This window comes from Uloborus diversus, chromosome 4, assembly GCF_026930045.1.
Source record: "Uloborus diversus isolate 005 chromosome 4, Udiv.v.3.1, whole genome shotgun sequence".
NCBI classification, from domain to species: domain Eukaryota; kingdom Metazoa; phylum Arthropoda; class Arachnida; order Araneae; family Uloboridae; genus Uloborus; species Uloborus diversus.
Genome location: NC_072734.1, coordinates 77,886,443 through 77,912,308, shown reverse-complemented (window position 1 = coordinate 77,912,308; position 25,866 = coordinate 77,886,443). Strand labels below are relative to the sequence as shown.

Sequence of the window (25,866 nt, the reverse complement as noted above, 5' to 3'; positions counted from 1 at the left end):
TACGGTACAACTGTACCTGTGTTGTGTAAATATATCATGTTATCTAACTTCATCTGTAAATATCATGTTGCATAAAAAAATTTAAGTTAATTTGAATGTAACTAAAGATCAAATAAAATAATAAAGAAAAATACTTAGTCGCAATTCAACTGTAGTAAATACTTAATGCTTTTCACTTTCCATTAACTTAAATACATACATTGTTACAAATTTTGTAAACAGGTTTTTATTCGTTTTGTGTCTGCTCCTTTACAATAGCGCATTTAAAATGAAATCCTTCTGATAAGAGGCAACTGTACATTTATTTTCCATTTCTTCATACATACACATTTACATAGTTTTATTAATTCACAGGAGATGCAAAAATATTCAACCCATACAGTGAAGTAAAAATGCAGTTATGAATATTTTCCCCCCAGAGAGAGAAGGGAAGCAAATAATTGAATGAATTTATTCAGATATATACTACCGATTCATAGAAAGAAAACTTTCTTCGAAAACAATTTTGGCACATTTACAAATTTATAATTGCAAACAGAAAAATTAACGCAAAAATTCAGATTTTTTTTTCAATGTATTTTTTTTCCACTGTAAAAGGAGTGTCATTATTGATGACCTTATTTGAGGCAGTGAGAAGCAAAGGGATCTAAGTGGTGAAATTAAAAATTTGGAGATAACCAATACAAATAGTAGGGGAACCTCTCCTCTGCCTTGGGGCAAGCGTTAGTACTTGTAGCCCTGGTAGGTGCTGCTGCATAGCATGATTTTTTAAAAAAATTAAAACCTACCTAGGACGTTACCTTTATACCCGTTTTACTCGAAATCTGAAAATGCCCACTTACATCCCCTTGATTTTCACTGCCTTATTTGTTAAAACTTATTGTTATAAGACTTCTTGATGTCTTTGATTTTAGCCCCTACGTCAACAACTGTAATTAAACACCATAAATCAAGCACAATAAAAATTTCCTAAATTGGAAGAAGAAAAAAAATCAAAGGAAAATTTTCGATTCCTTAAAAAAAATCAAAATTTATGACTTCATGTAAGTATCTCTTGGATTTTTTTTTTGGAATCTTCTTCACACAACTGAGAGGTTTGATACATACTTACGTAAGATATAAGGGGCCTTACAAGCGTGAGTAAAACTTTTTCACTCAAGCTTCAAAATGTGTCTATGCTTTCACTTGAGATCGCTCATGTATGGCGTCAAATTCTCTCTTCCCGAATTCACTTTATGAAAATCAGCAGTAAAATTAAGCAATTGCTTAGTAAACGATGCTTGGGTTACGATTATGTGGTTGCTTGGAGAGGTTGGCGATACATATTGATTAGAGTTTTCGTATTTTAATGAAATTTTCAATACTTCATGGCTCGTTTTATATATTTAACGCATTATTTCATATATTAACGGAACTTTAAATAACTGTTGATGGCCTAAATTTTTTAATTCGATAAAATTTTGCATTTTAATTAAACCTTTTGGAATTACTGTGGAACCAAGATTTTTTAAAACTCTCCAATACCACGTCACTGTAACTTTGCCTAAACTATCACTAAAATATTTATAAAATGCTAATAAACTGGATTATCTTTTTTTTCTATTTAAACTTGCAATAACCGTAACAGTAACCTACTAAAAACCAAAAAAAGAGTCTGGCCTGTGCGCAAAACTTTTTAATTTAATACATAGCTTGCGTTCGACGAACTCAACCGGTCGCTACCGGTTAAATGATCACTTGACAGCTACTGATCACGTGTTTCAATCAACCAATAATTGAACAACCAATAACCTTAAAATGGTAACCGGTGAGGTAACCGACAGATCGCTCCGGTTAGTAACCGGTTACTCACCGGTCGACCGGTAAGGTTCGTCGAACGCAAGCATAGAACTCCTAGCAAAACCAGTTTCATGTTTTGCGACGTTATATTCACTTATTAACACCTCGAGGATACTTCTACAATATGTACTCTCCTACAAATGATTTCTATAAAAAAAAAGTCCGTATGCGCGCTGCTACGAAGGAACGTGGTTCCGTTCCCTCGGGTGAGGCCTCTTGGGTCTGTTCCTCTTGGTGCAGGTGCGGCAACACTTCTCCTTGAAGTATCCCGTCTCGCACATGTGCCGCAGAGATTTGCACAGGCTGCTCTCCATCTTGTCTCTGCACTCGCTGAAAGCTGCAAAAGGGAAAACAAGAAATCACTCAAAAGGAGATTCCTTACTATTATATTCATGAAGTCAGAATTAATTTAGTTGAAACTACAATAAGGTCGTTTCCAAAATTTTAAAAATATTTTTTTTTCGGAAAGAACATGCTTAAAAACATAGAATGTGACCATTTTTTAAATAATTTCTTCAAGTTTAATATTTTCAAAAAAATTACTTAAACCGGTGCTCTTTCATCGTATAACGCTTCTGCCGATGACATCACAAATGATGAAATGCCATTCAGTGTTGCCATTCACGGTCCAAAATATTTAATTCGCATCTTTACTCACGTGTATTGGCAACGATATGGTTGGTAGCAAGCGTAGAGCGCAATTGTAATTCGTTGCTTGATTATCATAACGTGGAAATGCGGTAGAAGAATGATGCGCCATAGTGCATCATTTGTGACGTCATAAAGACCACGCCTTGTTTGAAGAATCGGACATTTTAAAAAATTAATTAAAAAACAACTGTTGAGAAAATGAAAGTATTTTCTGAGTCCATGTTATTTTTTTGCTTGTTCTATCAATTTCAATGACAAAAAGTACTACTTTGGACTGAAGGAAACAACCCCATTCAAGTAGTTCTAAGTTGACATTGCAATATAGGGCCGATCATAAGAACTCCGACTAACTGAATTGTCTTCTTATCCGAATAAGGGGAGGATGACCCAAACCGGGTAGGTCGTCCGAAGCGGGTAGGCCTTCATATGCCCCCCCCCCCCCTGGTGTATAAGCGGCGGTGCATACGTTTGTCGTGTTTACATGAACACCCCGAGTTCTAATCAGTCCGAGTTTTAATCAGTTTCGTAACTTGTGAATAGTCGAAGATCAGTTTTTTTTTTTTGCTTGTCAATAACATTGCGTTATTCTGACACAATACACCTACAAACTACGATAATTTTTTCGTTTGTTTCTTTTTTAAATTTAAGGTTATAATTATTGAAAATAAAAAGTGTGCCTTCGGGCAAAGCGGATATAGGATTTAATCATATATTTATTTATAATTTCTTGACTCGTGAGCTGACTTAGATTTTCTATTTCAATAAGATAAGTATAACTTTAAAAAGTTATTTTTTAGTGTGGCAATCAATTAGTCTATTAATTTAATCAGTTATTTCTTCATGTCTTATAAACAAATGTGCTGACTTTAAATTGGATAAGTATAACTTTTTTATATCTTAATATATAAAAATCTTCTGTGCATACGTTTGTCACCATAAGGCTTTTAAACGGCTGGACCGATTTTGATCAAATTTTTTTGTGTGTAATTAAGTTGTGGCAAGCATGGTTTCGAAGCAAGATGGATCGAATCGGAAACGTTTTTGTTAATTAATTAATTAATTTAAACATTGGATGATTATATCCCCCAAATGATTAATATTTATTTTAACCTATTGTTGAGCGAGAACTGAAATAAATATTTAACCCGTTGCCAAAGGACAATAGAAAGCTAGCTCTGCTTTTTGCAATGAAATTTCCTACTGTGATGTGTCAATTGAGAATAGATAAAACGTAGAGATATATATATATATATATATATATATATATATATATATATATATATATATATATATAGAGAAGCCTTCATTTCTCTTGAAAGCAACGATTTTAGGTCCGATATATTTTAAAGTAAAGTACTGGAAGGTTCACGCAAAACGTGTGTTCTGTCGTCGTAGTTGAACCATGTGACCGGATCGGTCTTTAGGTTTTCCTAAACAAATGATCAGAAAGTACCGTAACTAGCAACATTTGTTTCTCGGCTGTAATCCATCTGAGTTTTGGAACCAGTGTAGAATACTTTAAAGATTATCTAACTAATCAGTACATTATTAAAGGAAAAGATGATGGAATTTAAAGACGAAACAAATTTTATTTTCGTCCAGATAAATCACAACAGGGTAGTTCTCTACACAAAAGATCAGTGCAGTGGAAGATCTTTATCTTTGGTGGAAAGAACAAACTAGGCAATAGATGAAGTTTTAAAAGTTTTCGTTCAAAAGATCGGACCACTAATCGGTCCGAGTTGGCTTCGCTCACTGATCGGCTGAATTACAATAACGTGGTGGCTTGGCGACTTTGGCTATAAAGAATAGAGTTGCGCGATCATTTGTTTACATTTTAAAGCTACTGTTGATGTAATCTATTGTATTTGTTGTTCATTTGGAGAAAGATTTCAAATTGCAAAGTATTGCTTTTCGTTTTTAAAGAGTTTTTAGTCATTTTAGTTGAAGAATGTGTTTATTTTACATCGGGAGGGGCGGGGGAGGGATGAGTGATTTTCGCTTTTTCAGCGAACTGTTTTTACCTTTATCATTTTTTAAAACGATATCCTTTCGATTGTTTTATTATTTTTTTTTTTCATATGGGGGATGTTGCAGCGGGATTTCCTGTTTGTTCTAGATGGATAGTTAGTTTTTTACACTTAATATCTGAGGACGCTTTTTATCCTTTGAGTATGGCTAAAGGAACAAACCATCAAGTACGGGAAAAAAATAGTTAATAAAACAACTGCTCAGTGGGCATTAGGTAAGTCAAGCTGTAATAAATATACGCATTCTAACACCAAGCACAACTTAAAACATTTTTTTTACTTAAATTTTTCAGAAAAACGGTTCAAACACTTGATAGTTTATTGAATTTTTTAACTTTTTAATTTACAAAGTTTGAACAGAACAACGTCTGTCGGGTCCTCTAGTATTTTTTTATAATGGCAGTTAGCTAGTCAATTATTTTTATCATTTATAACTTCATACTTGATTCGCAAATGTACCAAATCACAATTAGTTAAAATTACCCGCTCTGGGCTTCCTGGTAGGGAAAAGCGGGTTTTTCAAATGTTTGTAAAATTAGATAATAAATATTGAGTTTGAAATAATACAAAAATCAATTTTTATTTTGAAGTTCAATAACCCTGCTAGAAAATAAAACCGAAATTGTTGCTATAAAAATCCAAAAACTACAATTTTCGAACGTTCTTCGAAAACCTAGCCGTTTTGGGTCACCTTCCACTATCTCCTTTCTCATTTTTTACGGGTCAGCACATGAAATCGAAAATAATCTTTCAATGTAGGCCATGGGAGAAGGGAAGAAATCAAGGTCGAGATAAGGGAAATCGAATAACTTTTCCTAGCCTGTATAAAATGTAAAACAAAAATATACCCAAACAATAAATCTTAAATTTCCCTATTTACCACTAAGTTTGTCTGAAACATAGATAAACCGCTATAAAAATATAGATTTCAACTGTTTCATAGAGTTAAAAATATTACTGAAGTTGCTTATTACAGTTTGCAAATATCTGTTTCTGAGCTCCATAGTAGACTACTACACAATAACACCCACAAGATCCGTCCAATATAGAGCAACTGGATGACTTCGTGCAGTTACTCTGCTTGAACACAGACTGAAGTCCGTGAGAAACTTCATTCAGTTACTAGACAACTTCGCCCAAAGAGATACCAAAAACGGTTACGATATTATTTCATGTAAAAATATTTCTATGACCTTCGTGTGCAACTTCATTCAGTTAGGCCTCCTACGCATAAAGCGGTTAGTTGAATCAGCTTTTCGAAAACATTGCCTGCCAACTAATTGACAGGCATTTTTCATTGTTTTCACGAGGCAACTTAGTTCAATCAACTTTTCCTCTGATAAGCCGAATTAATTCTAGTAGCTGCTTCAGAACGCTGTTAAAACTGAACCGAGTTGACTCATCTGGTTTACTCGTGTGTAGAGCTAACGCTTGGCAATGTCCCGATTAGTTGAATCAACTAAAAAGTTGATTCAACTCACCGGGATGAGAATAGTAGCGGCACATGTGCCTGGTGAGTTGATTGTCTTGTGAATCCTGATTACCACCCGTTACAAAGTTGATTCAACGGAGCAGCCTCGTGTGGAGAAGGCTGACGACATTCACCAGCGACTTCATGCAGTTACTCTGCTTGAACACGGAATGAAACTCGTGAGACTCTTCATCCAGTTACTAGACTACTTCGAATTCGAACTAAGAGATAGTACCAAGAACGGCCACGAGATTATTTTAGCCCAAAACACTGAATAACGTTCGAGTGCAACTTGATTCAGTTACGCTGCTTGAATGCAGAACCAAGTTCATAAGAAACTTCATTCAGTTACTAGACTGCTTTGACCAAAGAAGTGCAAAGAACGGGCACGAGAATATTTCCTCCAAAAATAACTGAATAACGTTCGCATGCAACTTTATTCAGTTACTCTGCTTGAATGCAGAACAAAGTTTGTGAGAAACTTAGTTTACTTGCTAGACTACTTCGACCAAAGCGATACCCGAAGTACGACTACGAGATTATTTCAGCCAAAGAACGAAGTTCGTGAGAAACTCCGTTCAGTAACTAGACTACCCCAACCAAGGAGACAACAACAACAGCCACGAGATTATTTCATCCAAGAGTAACAAAATAACACTCGTGTGTGACTTCATTCTGTTCTTTTTGTGTTGGAGATCACTCCCGCCGCGGTACTTGATGAAGTTGCTGTGCTGCTGCGACATCCAAATAACCGCGGAGTGATGCGCTTTCGTCGACGGTCGCTGAACACGGGATCCATTCATCACATCACCTCCAGGATCGATCGAAAACGGAGCGAAAATCGATCGCGTTTAATGAAATTATGTCTCGTCATCCGTTTCGGCCCGATGAGTAGCTGGAGATAGTCGTGCGATTCCAAATTAATGTTTGACAGCGGATTGATATACTGAAGCTCGCTGGAGAGGGGGGATAATGGCGGAATTAGATGTGTTAGCCAATCTGTTTATTTTTATATCGCTCGGAAGACCTACTTTTTAGATTGTTACTCTGTTTTCGAGAAAGAGGTATTACGAGATTTCTGCTAGCTTCGTTATAACCTTGACGAACCATCACGGCTCTTTCTAAACTATTTTAGAAATGAATAAAATATTTATTTCCTATACGATAAACTTCAGAACATTATTATGACGTTAAAAGCGCACAAATGGCAAAAAGAATTGCAGACAAGTAAAACTTCTGCATAAAAAATGGCTTTTGTTAGATTTCTTTTCATTTATAAGGTCTTTTTATTAAACACTTTTATTATACTTGACCTAATTATCACGGAGTAATCTGAGGACTGCTTTTGCTTATTTCTCAGCAATTAGACCAATTAGAGACTTCAGGATTTCTTTAAATGATTAGCTTAATCTTAAGGTACAACTTAAAGCTGAAAAATTAAAATTTTAAAATAAAATTACTATTTCAGTTAGGATGGAAAATAGCAATTTCATGTAATTTCCCTATTAAATGTTTAAATATAAAACCCATTGTTACAAATTTTGTAGCCTTGCAACAGTAATGTTAAAAGCAATCACAATGAAAATTTTGAATCAATGAAGCAAGCATTCTATGAAGCAAGCATGAAATTAGCAAGCATAAATCCTAGAGAGGAACAAGGATTAGTTTTTAGTGCCAACTGCTTAAAGTTTTAGACACGTATATAGTAGGTTTTTCTCCTATTAGCACCGAGCATTTATATGAAAAAATAAGGTGAAGTTTCTTGATGATAAAATCATTCTATTTTAAAATACATTTACACAAAAAAGAATAAAATAACAGAATTTTTTTTAAAAAATACTAAGCACTTTTCATAATGCACTCAAAAGGGTAAAATAACTTTTCTGGGTCAGAAAGGACAATTTAAGAATTCCTGTAGTTTTCGAAAATTCCAAGAAAATGACACCACAAACGAAGAAAAGTGCGGTTCTAATCATTTCAAACCAAACTTTCCCAATACGAAAAATATGCATGTCTCAACAATCAAAGTTATGGTTGAAAGCTAGATAATAAGAAATTCTCTTCATGACTTGAGCCGCACTTTTCTTCGTTTGTGGTGTCATTTTCTTGGAGTTTTCGAAAACTACAGGAATTCTTAAATTGTCCTTTCTGACCCAGAAAAGTTACTTTGCCCTTCTGAGTGCATTATGAAAAGTGCTTAGTATTTTTTCAAAAATTGTTATTTTTAGTATTGAATTTTTTTTTTCATGCAATCCAGTAACACGTGTCAGAAAGTTGTAATGTCATTTATGCAGTAATCTAAAATTGAAAAAATAGTGTGAATTAATGTTGCTAATTTTAGATATGGTTCAAAGACATTTTTCAAAGCATGGTTGCAAAATCGATTTCATAATCCCGTTGAATTATGACATGCAACAATAGAATCGCCATTTTGAAACAATTTATGAACTTAATGCGGCAAAAGTTTCTGCATCTAACCTCAGATAACTAAACATTTGTCTAATAAACTACAGACGTTTACTAGGCTACTTGTGGAGACACATTTTAAACAACTACAAAGGTGACAAATATCAATTTTTATGTTTTTTATTTGAGAAACCATAAAACATTTGTAATTAATCAAGAATTTTAACTCCGCAACTCTATAAAGCAGCTAAATTAACTTAATTAAATCATTCCTCAAAAAAAAAAAAAAAGTCTAAGAAGTCTACTATGAAATATAGATGTATCAGCCTCGGATTTTGTAACATGTTGCAATGGGCTTTTCAATTATTATTTATACATTTTCAGAAGTTGTTACATAAGAAAACGACCTGATGTGTGCATCATATGACTTTCTTTTACTCCAATTTAATGTCATTTTCTCATTATTGGCAGTTTTAATGTGATTCAATGGTTTACTCTCTAAATATCACCAACAGTGGTCAAATTGAAACCAGATTTTAAAAGAAATCGCCAAGTTGGTGACCAAAAGATTGGCGATATAACGCCAAGTGTTCACCAAATTATAACATCACCTGAGTTTACATCGAAATTAACAAGGATTTCCCCCGAAAAAGCAAAAAATCCCTTTCGAAACACCCGAATGCAATCAAAAGGGGGAGGCGCACAACTAGACCCCAGTAGGAGTCTACGTTCCAAATTTCAACTTTCTAAGACATTCCGTTCTTGTGAGTTATGCGACATACATACACACATACATACATACATACAGACGTCACGAGAAAACTCGTTGTAATTAACTCGGGGATCGTCAAAATGGATGTTTCGATTTTCTGTACGTTCCTAGGCATATATCCACGTGTGGTCGGGTTGAAAAATAAACTCAACATTCATTCCGGGAAGAGCAAAATGGAAATTAAGGACGATTTTTGAGTGAAATTTTTTTCGCGAATACAATACTTCCTTCTTTGTAAAAGGAAGTAAAAAGATACGAAAAATCATTTTAAGGGAAAAAAGATTTAAAGTTTAAAAGAGGCATTTAATACACAGTCCAGTCACATTAATGTGACCACCACGTACTTTCCACGTCAGAGTTAAATAACCAATCACAGAAGGCAAGTGGCAGCACAGTGCAGTTGAGCGTATATAAAGGGTGTGTGAGGGCTTTGGAAAACATTTCAATCGTTGGCGTAATGCAGAAACGAAGCGATTTATCCGACGTCCAAAAGGGCATGATCATTGGCTTTCGGGCCAAGGGTGGAAGCATTTCCGAAACGGCTGAGTTTGTAAACTGTTCGCGTGCCGCCGTGGTAAAAGTGTACCGTGCATCGCAAAATGGGACTGTCCAAAATCAGCGACGTGGAAAATGTGGTGCACCGGGCCATAGATGACAGAGACGAACGACGGTTGTGGAGATGCATTCGAGCAGATAGACGGGCTACCGTTGAGCAACTGACCACCAAAATGAACCAAGGGGATACCAAAAGTGTCTCCCAAACTACTGTACTGCCCAAAAGCGTAGTGGAAACAGTTGGAAATGACGCAATGGATATAAGGCAGTACGAAAGAGCTAAAGTTCCCCTTTTTACGCATATCATCTCGCCTTGCGTGCGTGACTGAAACAGCCTCTCGAGTTTCGTTCAAATAGTGAATGTAAAGATGGCCCTTTGGAAGGTTAAGTGCAGATAAATGTTCCTCGCTAAGATGTGAAGTCTCGGCATCACATAAGTGAACCAAGAAACTATCAGAGTCTTCTGCCAGACTAAATTCATCGCTGTGTCGGAAGTAGAGGCCCCATGGACCAGACCTGGGAGCTAATGAACGCATCGGATGGTTGGAAATTATAAGTCTTGTGGCCCGTGAAAATAGTAGCAGGAATTGGAGTTCGGAGCTACCGGCAGCGGGCAAATCCTCAAATCATTCAGCCTACGCTAGATCTTTGAAGCAAGGTCGAATTGGTGCCTTTTGTACAGCGTGTGAGATTTTTAGTGTTTGATGCCTCGTCGTAGAATTCAACCCCTGTGAAGTAATGTTTTAATGTATTACATAAGAACTTTTTAATTTGTGCAAATTGTGGTATTATATTGTCATAGGCTGATGTTATTTTAATGTGTGTGAAATGCAAATTTCATATTAGTTAATTTTAAGCAGAGAGTTATTTGGGCTTGGTGCTTTTGTAAATATATATAGGCGGAAACTCTGGCCGTGTGATAACTAATGTATTTTAACTTTTATTGGGGGTTATTTTTAGAGTTAGTATTTGATCAAGGAGTAGTTTTAAATTCTTTTAAAAGCACTATTCTTGCAATTGTATTTGTGTTATAATGCTGCATCTTAACCATGCCACCTAGTAAGAATAAAGCTGTTTCTTTCTTTAAAGAATTGTAATTAATGTGATCTTGGGTATGTGTTTTGGTGTTTCGCGTACTGTACGTTTCAACAGTACACTACTATTTAGCGAACATTGCTGCGGCTGGGCCTCCGAAGCAGACGCCTGGTTCGTGCACCAATGCTGACTGCTGTTCATCGACGACGAAGGCTAGAATTTGCACGCCAGTACAGCAGCTGGACGTCCACTGAGTGGCGACAGGTAGCGTTTTCAGATGAATCGCGTTTTATGCTCCATCGGACAGATGGACATTGGCGTATAAGGCGTGAAACCTCTGAAAGGAACCACCCTGCAACCATTGCCGGAACGGTCCAAGCTGGAGGCGGGAGCATTATGGTCTAGGGAATGTTTTCCTGGCATTCTCTGGGTTCACTGATCATTGTGGAAGGCACGATGTATCAATACAAATACGCATCTGTCCTTGCGGAGCATGTTCACCCCTACATGCGCATTGTTTTTCCTCAGGATGATGGCATCTTCCAGCAGGACAATGCGAGGTGCCATACAGCTGTCGGTGTACGTGCGTGGTTCGAAGAGCACCAGGATGAGTTTACTGTCCTTCCCTAGCCAGCAAACTCACCTGACTTAAACCCAATCGAGCATCTGTGGGACCATCCCGATCGAGTTTTCGCGCCATGGATCCTCAACCGCGTAATCTAGCGCAGCTGGCCAGGGCATTAGAGTCGGCACGGCTCAACATCCCAGAGAACACCTTCAGGGACCTAAGTGACTCTCTTCCTGCACGTCTCGCAGCAGTCCGCTTTGCGAAAGGTGGTTATTCTGGCTTTTAACAGATGGTCACATTAATGTGACTGGACTGTGTATAAACTCCAAGTCTGCTATGATTTTTTTAAGCAGCACTTAGAGAATCATTAACTCCCAACAATTAAAGATAAATCAAAAAAGAAAAGAAAAGTTCTTGGGAGAAATGCAGAGAAAACAAACGCAATAGAAGAAGGAAAATGATAAAAAGAAAACGACGATCCTCTATCTTTTATTAATTTTCGTCACCAATTTCCCATTCAGAAACTGCAGCTTTTCAATAAATAAATAAATAAATAAATAAGAACCACACTCAAAATTGATCTGGAAAATGCTGAAAATGTTTAATATCTTAACTTCATTTACTGACGTCTGGAAATCGGGTCTCTAACGAAATCCTTCGCATAAGCTAGATGGAGTTTACCTACCTCACTTTCGATTCCCTAGAGAAATAAGATGTGCAAGTGGAAGGCATTCATTACTCTAATATAAGCCTAATCGATCGCATGGAGATTATTGCACTTCGCAATTGAAAAGATTCCTGGCAGCGTTCGAAAGAATTTGAAGCTCACAGCAAGAAGGATTAGTATATATTTTTTTAAATTTTAATTATTTCTGGTTCTTGGTTTGTCGTACGCCCTGGTACTTTGAAAAGAATGACTGACGAATAAATTTACCCGATTAGAAAAAGAACATCTAAAGTCCACACTTCAGGCGGAAAAATTAGTATTAATTACTAAAAATGTTTAAAAAAAATTATCTATCTTTATACAGTTGGCTCTCTCTCTATCTGATCACTCTCTAATCTAAACACCCCGATGTTTTGAACACATTTTGATGGTCCCGGCGAATCTCCATAGACTTAACATAGGCTAACCTCTTTATTCTGAACACTCTATAATATGAACACCCCAGTATTACGAACGCTATTTTTAACCCCGTTCAATTATTACCTCTGTATATACTGAACATGTTCACAATCGGTACTCGGGAATTCCTACGAACCAAATTGGAAAGCTTGAAATCCATTTAGAATTTTATCACAATGATTGAAGGGAATTACGGGGAAGATGGAGAGAGGTTGAAGAAAAAGTGTTTTCGTGGATATTACTGCATCACATAAAAGTCATTCAACTGAGCAATCTGAGCCTGAAGTTTTTGCCACTGAACTACACTCTATAATAAAAAAATCGACGCACCAAGAATGAATGCTCCGATTGAGACGAAAATTGGTGGTTAGTAAGACAATGCACAGAATAGTAAATGATTAAATTCTCAGAACAATTGAATTATTTATGTCAGAGTTACAGTAATAAGTTCAATAAGGTATTGGCCCACCTCTAGCCTGGATACAAGCTGAAGCACGGCGTGACAAACACCGATTAAGCTTTAGGAAGGTGTCCTGCGGTATTTCTGGCCAAATTCACTCCATTTGTCGGACGAAGTTATCAACATTCCTTGCCAGATGCAATTGCCATCCCATCATATCCCAGACATTCTCGATGGGAGAGAGGCGTCAACGGCAGGTGGCGTAACGGTTGGCGCAAAGATAGATTTCGTTGTCCCAACCATCTGTAAATGGTCATGATGGACACTGGTGTTTGGGTTGAATGTCTAATGGTTCATAAAGATGAAGAAAGCGCTGTGACAGCTGATCGGACAATCACTCTGTCATCACGATCTGTTATGACCCAAGGTCGACTGCTACCATCCTGACGCTGAACTCTGACATTTTCCACCCATCCTTACCAAACATCTTCGAATCGCGGCATTGCTTCGACTCAAATGACGAGCGATTCTCCGATTTGACCAACCGGCCTCTTTCAATACAATGATATGACCTCGTTTAAATTCTGACAGTTGCTCGTAATGAGCACGAACCATGCGGCGAGGCATTTTTAAGTTGTCGAAAAGTAATCTGAATTGCAATCGAACCGAGAGTTTTAACAACTGTTGAAGAACTGCTCTTTATATACATCTGCTGGATGAGCAGTTTCGATGCGCTGGAGATCAAACTATTCATTCATTGGACACCAAATTTTAATCATTTGCATATCTGGTCAAAACACTCATGCATAAAAAATTTCAAAGCAATCGGATGCTTGCTTCTTGGTGCGTCGATTTTTTTGTTATAGAGTGTATATTTCAAGAATCCAACGATTGTATCAAGTGGCATTCAAGACCTTTTAAGTAAAATGCGGCTGAGAATTACCCGGAAACATTTTCACTTGTATAATAATACGTACCTTGCATGAGTGCAAAAACAAATTAAAAATCACTCTTTTTTTTTTCTCTCCAGATATTGTACCGATAGCAGTATTTCAATATGTTATTGTTCAATGGTATGTAAAACTTATTATATTAAAAAAGAATGAAGTAAGTGGAAGAGTTTAGGTCCTATTAAGTTAAAGTAGACATTGCAATAGCCACCAATACAAAATTCAGCTCCTGTATCTCAGAAACTAGCATAGTTCACTAGCCAAAGTACTGATCATACTTCATTAACGCAATAGAATAAAGAAACATGCATTATCCAGCCTCCATCTATGAGGAATACCCTCATAATCTGAACACTTTTGTTTGGCCCCATGAATGTTCAGAATAGAGAGAGTCCCCTGTATTTATCTCAATGTACGATAAAGCTCTAATGGGTGTGCAATAAAGTTCTAATTAGCGGTAGCCAGTCGCCAAATGGCGACAATTTCACTGAAAATAGCTACCAAAGAATAAAGTTCCAGTTGCCAAATGTGGAAACCATGTTTTTCTTTCATTTGTTAAAAGTAATATTGCGATACAAACGCTTCAATTCTATCCTTGTTGTTATCCGTCTCGTTCAGCACATCAGTCGACTCCACCTAGCCAAAGCTATTCGGAAAAAATATATCCAGTGACATTTTGTTTATTGTTGTTGAATAGCATGATCCTTTAGTTTGTTAATATTACCTATAGAGGAATAGGTTATCCACTTTATACGCTGCCGCGTACATACTTTTTTTTTTGTTAAAGCAGCAAAAGTGGCTATCATTTTTTGTGACTTTGGTAGCCAGTGGCTACCTTTTCAGAATTCCTAGTCTAATTCTTTTAATGTCAGAAAAATCTGTGATACCTTAAAAATCATAGAAAAACAACAAAGTGTCGTATGAACATGCAGTTTGCACAACAATTCTTCACAGGTTCACAAATTTTTTATGACCTCGCAAAAATAAATAAATAAATAAATAGTAAAATTGAAGCGCATCAAAACACGAAAACAATTCACAGATATTTACTTTCAAAAACCAAATAATAAACAAAAAAAAAAAAAAAAATTTGTACTTCAATCTACCGCCATGAGACTCGCACAATGGCTAACCCAATCCATTACCATAGCATTCTGGGAAAGTTTATTCCGACGAGTCTATAAAAACACCAACTTCGCGACACTTAAAATAATTGCGAAGTAACGATTTCCTAGTCACCTGCTGTTCAAAACGAACTCCATCTTATGACTTTAAGTTACTCATCGATCAGCGATTTCAGATACTTTTATTCGATTTTTCTAAGCACGCTAAGCGCCGATAAAAGACTTGAAGGAAATAATGTAAACATTGCTTTTCATCACTGATTTATCATGTAATATTAAATGAACATATCATGATCAAGTAATTGCAGTAAAAGTCTTGTTATTGATTGCAGTAAAGAATAGATGCCCATTTTATATCTTTTTTGTTTTCTTATGACCGATTTATAGATTGATGGTTTGTAAACAGATTACATCTGGAAATTTTCAAAAATACAGTAAGACTTCTTAATACCGGAGACTAAGGGGGCTGGACGTTTTGTACCTTAAGCAGAGGTGACCCTTCTTCGGAGGTATTTGAGTTAGTGAATGCAGTGTATTAACTTAGTATAATTTTCTAATAAACGTAAACTGCTAACGTTTAAGTTCTGAAAATATTTATGTATACAAAATAAAGTACAGAATCATTCAGATTTGAAAATTATTTTTAATTAGTTAAAATTTCATCAAATTTGGTACGGTGAAGTTTTATAACATTCAGAAATTATTTTGTAGTGATTTGTTTAATGTAATGTAGCTTAGAATAGAATGTAATACAAAGTTCACATTTCAAGTTTTCTACTGAAAGTTATTTTTTGGACTATTTTTTAACCTTCTGCCCTGATCCTATTCCAGATTCCAAAGTGTTATTATTTTATTTTTTGGGAAAAAAGAGAAATAAGTAATTAAAAAATGATTATGTAGGAAAAAAAGGTCCCAGTTTATGAACAGTTGGTAACGCATTTTTAAAGAAAAGGTTTCAAACGATTTTTTTTCTTTTATTTATTTTTATGAGTTGGCCAACTTTCTTCTATGCGATTACGAAGAGGAAAGAGAAGATTTTTTTAAAGTGAAGATGAAAAAAGTCACCTGAAAGCAACGGAACGAAAAAGAACAGCAAGTGGAGAGCATGAAATAAAGTATGATTATAAAATAAATACATAATACAAAGAAGGTTTTTCCCAATTTTTCAAGGACTATACAATGTGTTTGTTGACTGATTATACACCTTCATACATTTACTGAGTTACTGCACCACTTTTTATTTAAACTCACATAAACATGAAACAGAACTGAAAAAATCTCACAGTTTATTTTAATAATTACACACACCGACAAAATTGTTTTCACCGTTGTGAATCGAATGCGAATTTTAAATGACATTCTGAAAATTAAATTTTGGTATTCATTTACTATTCAGACTGTCCTACCATCCAACTTTCTTTTTACTTTTCAGAAAATAAAGCAGGCTGCCAACATCCTGATTCAGATAACTTCCTAGTAAAACTCTTAAGATTTATTTCCTGACATATTTTCTTCATGAAGACAAAAACCTTTGTAAAAAATCCAGCACGATAAAAGTAAAAGTGAAAAAAATTTCCATGCTACCTTCATATCATGCATTCCTCCCTTCCTCCAAAAACGTTTACCGGGGCTTTAAATAATTTATTTATAAGAGTTTAACGTGTCCACGACTCACAACAGTTATCCTACTTTTGAAATTCTGTCATTTTGACTGAAACATTACCTAATGTACAAGCGTAACATTAATATTGCGTGTTCAAAGTACTCATGATGATTGCTTTAGAGACGCATTGGATTATACTTTCTGGCAACTTGTTTTTAAATGACTTTCTGAGAGAAACAGAGTGACAGCTATAAATATGTCACTAAGGCGCCGGAAATGAGTAAGTTAATAGAAACCTGACGAAAAGCGACAAATATTTGAAACATAAGATGGAGAGATAAAAGTAGGTCAAATTTCATCTGTCATTCAAATATGTACTGTTACGGTAGACGCCTTAGCACTTTGTCTCGTTATGATCATTTTGTGACTCTCTAACATTTGCAAGATTTCATTAAAACGAAAGATTTTTTCCTATGTAAATAAAGTTAACGGACTCTATTTTACATAGACCGCAAAAAGAATAATAAAAAAATAATATCACTATTTATTTCACGAAAATTCGCAATAAATTCTAGTAATATAATCATTGCATAATTAAGATATCGTTTGCTTTGCGGGAGGTACACAGCTCAGTAAAAAAAAATCGCAAAAAATATACAGGGTGTTTCTGAACTCTTGGGCAAATCTTTAAGGGGTGATAGTACATATCAGGACAAAAAATATAATAGCTAAAATAAGGGTCCCAAAGGTCTTCCGAAGGAGGTAAACGCCAATAAAGTTTAGAGTCCAAATTTCAAATGATAATAAAAAACGGAAAAATAGTTGATTCGTTTGCGGTTTTCACTAAAATTATTCTTTTTGTTAGTATTTTCTTGAAAATAAATTTTGAAGATGTAGTTTAAAAAATGCCGGTAGAGGGCGCTTTAAACTTTGGAGTAACGAACAACTATTTTTTACCGCTATATTTGAATCTCATTAGGTTTTTTCCAATGCTTGGATTTAAACTTAAATTTTCAGCCCAGAATCATAGGGAGTGATTAAGTCGTGCAAACTGATCTGTGTTCAAAAGTTAAAAAACACTCTGTCACAAAAAAAAAAAATACATTAACCCAGAAGGAAACGAGCGATCTTCAAATGATGCACCACGCGATATTAAAGTTGCATCATGAAGGTGGTTGCATTGATGGAATTCTGGGATGATTTTAGGATGCCCAAGAACAGTGGTCTCCAGTAATTTTCAAGTTTTTATTTCTTCACGAAACTATTTTGTTATTTAGCTCGCACTTTTTTTTTTTATGTATATATTTAAAAACGGAAAAGTACTACAAGGCTAAACGTCAGGTTACTCACCCAACTTGCTATCGGGACAAGGATCCAGATTACAAGGCTGACGGTGATTTGGTTTTAGCTCTAAGGAACATCCGGTTGCTGGACTTTGTGACGTCATATTGACGCATTTCACGTGTCGGATCTGGACCCCACCACCACATGTGGTCGAACACTGAAAAAAGGACAAAAGATGATACACAATCAAAAAACCAGATTTTGCAAATCAAATGCCACTCCTTCCGCGCCACATGTGCGCAATATTTTAGGTTTCATTGTTTAACAAATTTTGTCAGGGACCAAAAATAAAACGCATTGAAGTCATATCATTTTTTGATTTGACTGCACGGATTTTTTTCCCCTTAAAACTCTAATAAAATATGGTTTTTATTGCCAAAGTTAATCATTTATTAACTTTGTCCTACTGCCAATAAAGAATTAATATTTGTCCCGCAGTACAAGCGTACATACAGCTCAACCTTGTTTATCCAGACTAACTCGTTCCAAAGGCAATCCGGATAAACGAAAATCCGGTTAATAAGTAAAGCACAATCATAAATAAGCAGACTATTACAGCAAAAAACGATGCTTTGTAACAAAATTACATAGGATTGTTACTCGCAAACACTTTACCATTTATAGTTCAGCTGCAAAAGTGTCGGACTGACGTTCCAAATACGCCATGTTGTTTATTAGATGACTATAATTTATTGCACGACCTAAGCAGGAGTTGCACATTGAATCAAACTAAAGAGAATATTTGGTGAATTTATAGTTCCGTTCTTGGTATCGTAATTTAGAATTATTATTTAAGCGAATATAATTTTTTTTTAACTGTACAACTTTGATCCAGATAATCGGAAATCTGGATAAACTGGAATTTGATCTACTGTACATATTCATACGCTTTTTTTTTTTTTGTTTAACACCAGCCACACGTGTTCACAACACACTTTTCTACCTCGTAAATAACCGCTCCGGCTCCGCAAAATTCCAAGTTGACATGTAAAAAGAGGTTCTCCATTGTACCAGCGAATGCTGTTTTTACCCAGCATCCTTAGCGGCTATACCCAGCAAGTAGACCTTCTTGTTTCTCGTAATGCATTCTGAGTAAAAACTCCGCTTTTACTCCAGAAGGAAGCAGGAGGAGAAAAATTCCACATATATCCCGCAAATAACCGGAATGCGGGGAAAAGCAGATTTTTTCCGGGGTCGAAAGTGCCCATGAAAATGCGCAGTGGTCAAGAATTTGAATAACTTACGTGACTCCAGGGTCCATCCACCCAATCGATGCATGGCTTGAGGAAGCAGGTGGCTCTTTCTTCCGGTTTGGTGTCCGGATTGCAGTGGTATCTTTTAGGGCAATTGACGTCTCTATGCATTTCGCCTTCCCCACACTTGGCAGAACACTTCGAAAAATAAAAAAATTACGTTTTGAATACGCGTACATATTATTAGCGGGACACACCTGTTTAGCTTGTTTGCTATAAAATGCAATAGTTTTACAGGAAATTGAGGAAGAGTGAGTGTTGCAACTAGGTAACTACAAATTTGAAAAAAAGACTTTTCACTTCTGTTAAAAAATTTTGTTCGAAAGAAGACAAATCTTTCTAATAAAATACAATTTCGAAATGGCAATCGCATTCTGAAGGCATGTGCAAACTTATCTTACAGACGCTCAAGTTTGCTTTCACAAGTATTACTAGTCAAGCTTGCAAAAAGGAGATCGACAAAGATGATACACAAACTTCTGAATGGTGCAGTAGAACTCTACTATCCGAATCAATTGGGACCGGACCCATTCGGATAATTGGATTTTGTAAAAAAAAGTCTCTTCTTAATTGTTAAATGTATGTTGAAAATGACAGAGTAAAAACTAATTTAAAAAAAAAAGTGCTTTTAATTGATCAAATAAAAAAGTTAACACTTTTACACTTGTTTAGCATACTTATAGGTGCTGTACTTAGTTCATTTGAAGTATATACTGAACTTCAAATGAAAGTCATTGCTTGCTGAATATTTATGTCAAAGAAAAACTGGTAGACTAGTTTTGTGGAGAGAGATATAATCATTATTTTGCGAATCGCAGTTCTCAAAGCGATTCGAATAACTAGTGATTTGAATAATAGGAGTTCGGATAAATGGAGCTGTACTGTACCATGAACACAAAAAAAAAAAAAAAAATTCCCACATTCTTTCATGCAAGCCTAAAATGTTCACGTTTTTTTTTAAAAATCGGCTCATGTAAAATGTTGCATTACCTGGCTCCACTCGGATATGATCCAGTCGAGGCAAGGCTCCGTGTTGCAGGCCTCCAAAGTGATGGGCCTGCGAAATGGATCGCACAGTTCCTCCACCACGACGTGCTTCGACACGGTGTCCAGGCAGACGGCATCTCTTTTGCGGGACCCCCCATCGCAGCGGCTGGAACACTTAAGGCAAAACGTTTGTCAGAAAAAGACAAGAGCCCGGTTCAAAATACATTAATAAAAAATGTATAATGGAATGAGCTTATGGATAAAATGACATCCGACAAAAGCTTTTGTCGGATGTCATTCCTTTTTGCATTGAAAAAAGCGTTCCCTATAACGCCGAAACACGTGTCTGCAGAAATCTGCAATTTGTGCTTTTGACGTTGTTATTTCTTACTTTACATGTTTCGTTTTATTCGTATTTGCTGTAACGAGTTTTTACTGTGTTACAAATTTAAGAAGAATTTGTATTTTTATGTTTCCGTGTGTATAATCAGAAGGAATCGTGCTTAATTTGGCCTTTACACTCCGCTAATTTTTGTTTAAAATTACTTCCATTTTAAAACTTTGCTAGAAAGTTGTTTTCCCTTTTTGGCAAGCAGTTAGCATCACAGAGCCCTACGATTTTTGAGAGTGATCGTCAACTAAGCTTTACTTTTGTGCAAAATTTGACGCAAAATCATCCATTTGGCAACTTTTGGAAACCGTATGTGTATAGTTGTAGAACTTATTGGAACATTTCAGCTTTCTGGCGTATTAATCCAAGAGTATAAAAGGATCTGACTCAGGTTTCTAGTTGTTCACCAGTCAGTTAATGAGACTTATTTAGCTCTCAGTGTGTGTGTTGCAAAGTCTATTCTATATTCCTTAATCCGTAGTGTGACTTTGTTTTTAGTGTTTTATCGAAGTGGGTAGTAAATGCATGTTTATCGTTGTGACTGCGGTGTTTCATGATAATTGTTTAATTGCTGGAATAATTTAAATCTTTTAACAGTTGTAAAGACGTTATTTATGAGTATATCAGTTTTTTCATAAAACTGAACATTTTTTTCAAGAATGCTTGAAGTAAAGCAGACTCGAAGGACAGATCAAACCAGTATTCGATAAAGAAAATTTGATTGGCTCGCCACACCTACACTATGATTAGTAGTTTAATATCCGGTATTAGTGAAATAATTGCAAATGTTAGCAACATATTTTTTAAATCTACTTTAGGGGAATTAATATTTATCGTAACGTCTATATTTACAGTATGAGATTTGAAGCGTTCTTCTCACTTGTATGTAAAGGAAACTGTCTGATTAAAATTTCCGCCTTTAATGAAAGAAAAAATCACTAGGAAGAGAAGACGGTCAACACATGTTTGCTTACTTTCGTCCAAACGCTCACTTTCCACGAATATTTATTGTTGCTATTTTCCGAGTCATCGTCTTCATAGTTGTCATCATCGCCAAAGATGTATGGAATTAGTTCCGGCTCTTTCCGGATTTGCGGGGGCTCGATTTCGTTGTCCATTGTACTGTCTTCTTCTTCTGTGGACTCCTTGGATTCCAACTCAATTATCGGTATCTGTATAATGTCTAAAGAAATGAAATGGTTGAAATTAATTTCATTAATAAAAAAAAGTTTTTATTCGTTAGATAAAAGATCAAACATTTCAGCATAATTTGACAGGCATTAAACAATTCCAGTATGATCGTACTAACCTTTCGCTACGAAACGGGGCCTAGAGCTTTTCTTCGGATTTGATTTTTGATCATGGCCGTGCCTGTGCTTGTGACCATGTTTTTTGGGCATCACTTCGTCTTCGGATATAAAATTCGATTTTTCGTCAGGCTGAGGACAAGCTTGGTTTTGACATTCTTCAATTGTCAAAGGTTCCGTCGCCTGATGACATGGTGTGCCGCCACGACAAGTCACATTGCGTTTCTTCATACCTTTACCACAAGAAGTCGAACACTGAAAAAATAAAATATTCCTCTCAAATACTGAAGTTTAAAAGCTGTGGCTGTAGAACTTTTGAATGTTAAAAATTAAGCAGCCTGTATAGTTTGAAATGACACCAACCCTCCCCCCTTACTCACCCTTTAATGTTTACAATAAAACGTAAATACAGTATAATAGAAATTTTGACGAATTTATGTTTGATTGAGAATTACTTATCATTAAATAGGCTGTGCACAGAAAGCATAAATTAGATCCATACGATGCATCATTGCATCATTTGAATCTTCAGTTTGAGTTCTGTATCAACATGTCAAGTGACTAATCATCATCGCTACGGTAATATGGCTAAATTTCCGAGTATGCCAAGGCAATAGAGGTTATTTTATTAACGTTTCGAGTAAACAAATTTCATATTCACAAATTTCTCTATCAGGCGCTTAACTAAAGGTGCAGAGAAACCGCCTCCCCCCCCATCCCTCTCTTTTATTGTGACACATCGTGACTTTCGTTTCGTTGAGCTGAACAAACCTACGGGCCACAAGGATCAGCTTTGGGGAAGGGACCGGTTGTAGCCAGGGGCCGTGGGTTGGGTACCACTGCTTTAAACTATACTGACAACCATAGCATGTTTACATGTTCGTGCAAGGAGTTATGTCCAGACCCATTCCACAGGAGAAAATTTCAACCTGTTTTGGTCCCACCCCTCTTCAGGGATCGTCTGAAGATAGTACTCTGATCACAACGCATCAGGCCCGTCATTTCGAATTTTTCCAGGTGGCGGGCAAAGGCTGTAAAAGCGACTTAACAGAACTTGTAGCAACTTCTACGAATAAATGATATTTGTACTAATTGTTTTGGAATGTAAAAGAAAAGAACTTACTTCAGACCAGTTTCCAACCACCCAAACACCACAGGTAACATTGGCGCAAGGCCTCCGAGCCATTGGTTTCTCTTCCTCCTTGCAATGACCGTCAGGATGGCTACAGTACACGTGCCGGCTCTGGAAGTTACAAGGATCCATGCTGCATACCTACAAAAGGGAAAAATATTCCTTTTAAAACGCCTTTTCCATATAGATGCTTGCGTTGTAAAAACAATACACCCACACAAGCATTTCTACGTGATTTCTGGACTTTTTTTTTTGTCACTAAATAGACGGCACATAGATGTTTTGGAACTTAATTCTTTAAGTGGCTAACAAAAAAATAAACTCAATATCATGTAATCTTTGAAGATTGCATCAGCAATTCCAGAACATAATGTGCGCTAATCAAGAAAGGTTGATGACAACTGAAAAAAATACAAGAAACTAAGTGCGCGTTTACACGTACTACGTAAAGGATATGAAATGACCAGGAGAATTACCAGGAGTGGGTAGTTTAAATAGAACTCGTTTACATTAAGATACCTACAATTGACCAAATCCTCCTCTCTACTACCCCGCTTTGCACCAGATAAGCTTTCGTACCAAAATTCTACCTGCAATGAAGCACTCGATTACGCGCCTTTAAGGAAAGTTTCTTATCCCTGTTTTGAAAACCCACAATGAGCAGGGCGTTATTACCGAATAGGCCAACTAGGTCGTCGCCTAGTATCCCCACTTTTAAGGGCCCCTAAAAGGCTAAAATTGTAAGGTTTAACTACAGGGGCGCACCGAAAGAAGTGCTTGGCCTAGAGCCACCCTATATTTTAATCGGCCCTGACAATGAGCCTACTATTTGTTCAAAGTGAACTGGTTCAAATGTGAAAAAACAAGCTAAATAGTGAAACAAACAAAACCCACTTCTGCAATCAAATAAAATTGTGAAAGCAAGCATATACTTACGTCTGACCACTGCGATGCAGTCCAACTGTCAAGTTCTCCATGACACGGCTTCTTATGAGGACAGGGTTCTGTGTCCGCGGGTCTGACCAGCGCCTCGCAGTCCTCGTCCAGGAGAGCTATTTGCTGATCACGATTTAGAGAACGCACGCAGATCACAGTGCGTTTTCGGATCCCGTTCTGGCCGCAACTCACAGAACAATGTTGCCACGGACCAGCCCACCACCTAGAAAGCCAAACGTATATTCAATCTCATTCAAACTTATTTGTGTTCATGCAATCTAGACTAGACAAGGGCTCAAACTTATCGAGCACATACAGGCTGTATTCGGATACGATCCACCGTTTACACCGCATGGTTAGTTAGATTGCGGATATGACGTCACTGGCATTTTTCTAGTGAGCCCAGGAGAACAGCTGTTTGTGAACGCTCGTGGTTATAACACGGTAGTTATAGTTCAGCAGCAGACCACGCTCTAATCGGAGAGAGTAAAACTTGAAACACGACCAGATCGGCTAAAAATTACCATGGGATCTCGTTAACCATGTCGAGACTGCGGTGCGGGAGGTTGCAATCGAGTCAATCGCCCGAGAACGACCGCAGTGTCTTTGAACGTTGGTAGGTGACGGCATCGGTGAGACTGTTCCTTGTTTCTGAACGTACTGTAGAGTGATGCCGCATATTTAACATATAAATTCTCTTATTCTTATGGATTCATGCCATTTTTTTCGAAGCAGGAAAGAGACATGTAAAATAATTAATAACCAATTATTTAAAGTATAAAAAAAGGAATAAAAGATTTTTTAAAAAATACTAAGCACACTTCATAATGCACTCAAAAGGAAAAAAAATAACTTTTCTGGGTCAGAAAGGACTATTTAAGTATTCCTGTAGGCTCAAGTCCTGTAGAGAATGTTTTATCATTATCTAGCTTTCAATTCTAAATTTGAGTATTGAAACATGCATAATTTTCTTAATGAGAAACTTTGGTTTGAAATGACTTGAGCGCACTTTTCTTCGCTTGTGAAGTCTTTTTCTTGGAATAATTGAAAACTACAGGAATACTTAAATTGTCCTTTCTGACCCAGAAAAGTTATTTTGTCCTTTTGAGTGCATTATGAAAAGTGCTTAGTATTTTTTAAAAAAAAATATGTTATTTTAAAGTTTTTCGTTTTAAAACAAAATTTTATTTTAGAATTTAATTTTTAGCGTTAAGTTGTACCTTAAGATTAAACAAATCATTTAGTGAAATTCCGAAGTCTGTAAGGGGTCTAGTTGCTGAGATATACACAAAACAAATGGTTCACAACATATAAGTTACTTGTGATAAAGATCCTAGTATATTCTCTTCAAGATCCTCCATATTTAGCACCGTTACTAATTATTGGCATAGATGAGAGCAATGACAGGGCATAATGCTTGCTCCAGAGAAGCCTTGATTCAAAATTTTCATTGTGATTACCATTAACATTACTGTTCAGAGCAACAAAATTTTTAACAATGAGTTTTATATTTAAACATTTAATGTGGAAATTGCATGAAATTTGCTGTTTTCCATCCTAACGGAAATAATAATTTTATTTTAGAACTTCAATTTTTCAACGTTAAGTTGTACCTTAAGATTAAAGCAAATCATTTTGTGAAATCCCGAAGTCTCTAAGTGGTCTAGTTGATGAGAGATAAGCAAAAGCAGGTCTCAGATTTTTCCGTGATAATCAAGCCAAGTATAATAAAAGTGCTTAACAAATCAACTTTTTCTTTCACATTGTTTTTAAATGCATTCTTGCTCATTTTACTATACCCTAAAAATCAAATGGTGGAGTCTTACTTCGCCGGGCATTGATGCTTGTTGCACGGTCTGGTTTTCTCCGCTGGCTTAATAGAAGCATCACAATATTTATCTTCCACTAACCCAGCTTCTTTTTCGACACACTTGGGTTTAGCCAATTGAGAGCCTGAAATTTCAAGATGAAAATGAACAAGTCTGA

The 25,866-nt window shown here is 36.2% G+C and overlaps 1 protein-coding gene across 1 annotated transcript in view; it reads right to left on the bottom strand.

The window, feature by feature from the left end:
* Window positions 1-219: 219 nt before the first annotated feature.
* Window positions 220-25,866, bottom strand: part of LOC129220653 (A disintegrin and metalloproteinase with thrombospondin motifs 7-like) — a 92,240-nt gene continuing 66,593 nt past the window's right edge. Inside the window, exons 15-23 of the mRNA XM_054855082.1 lie at window positions 25,707-25,833; window positions 23,881-24,103; window positions 22,936-23,085; window positions 21,815-22,067; window positions 21,480-21,688; window positions 20,118-20,288; window positions 19,119-19,265; window positions 17,881-18,031; window positions 220-2,176 (exon numbers count right to left, since the gene is read on the bottom strand). Of these exons, the coding sequence (XP_054711057.1) occupies window positions 2,016-2,176; window positions 17,881-18,031; window positions 19,119-19,265; window positions 20,118-20,288; window positions 21,480-21,688; window positions 21,815-22,067; window positions 22,936-23,085; window positions 23,881-24,103; window positions 25,707-25,833 (1,592 nt within the window). The 3' untranslated portion in view covers window positions 220-2,015. The remainder of the gene's footprint in view (window positions 2,177-17,880; window positions 18,032-19,118; window positions 19,266-20,117; window positions 20,289-21,479; window positions 21,689-21,814; window positions 22,068-22,935; window positions 23,086-23,880; window positions 24,104-25,706; window positions 25,834-25,866) is intronic.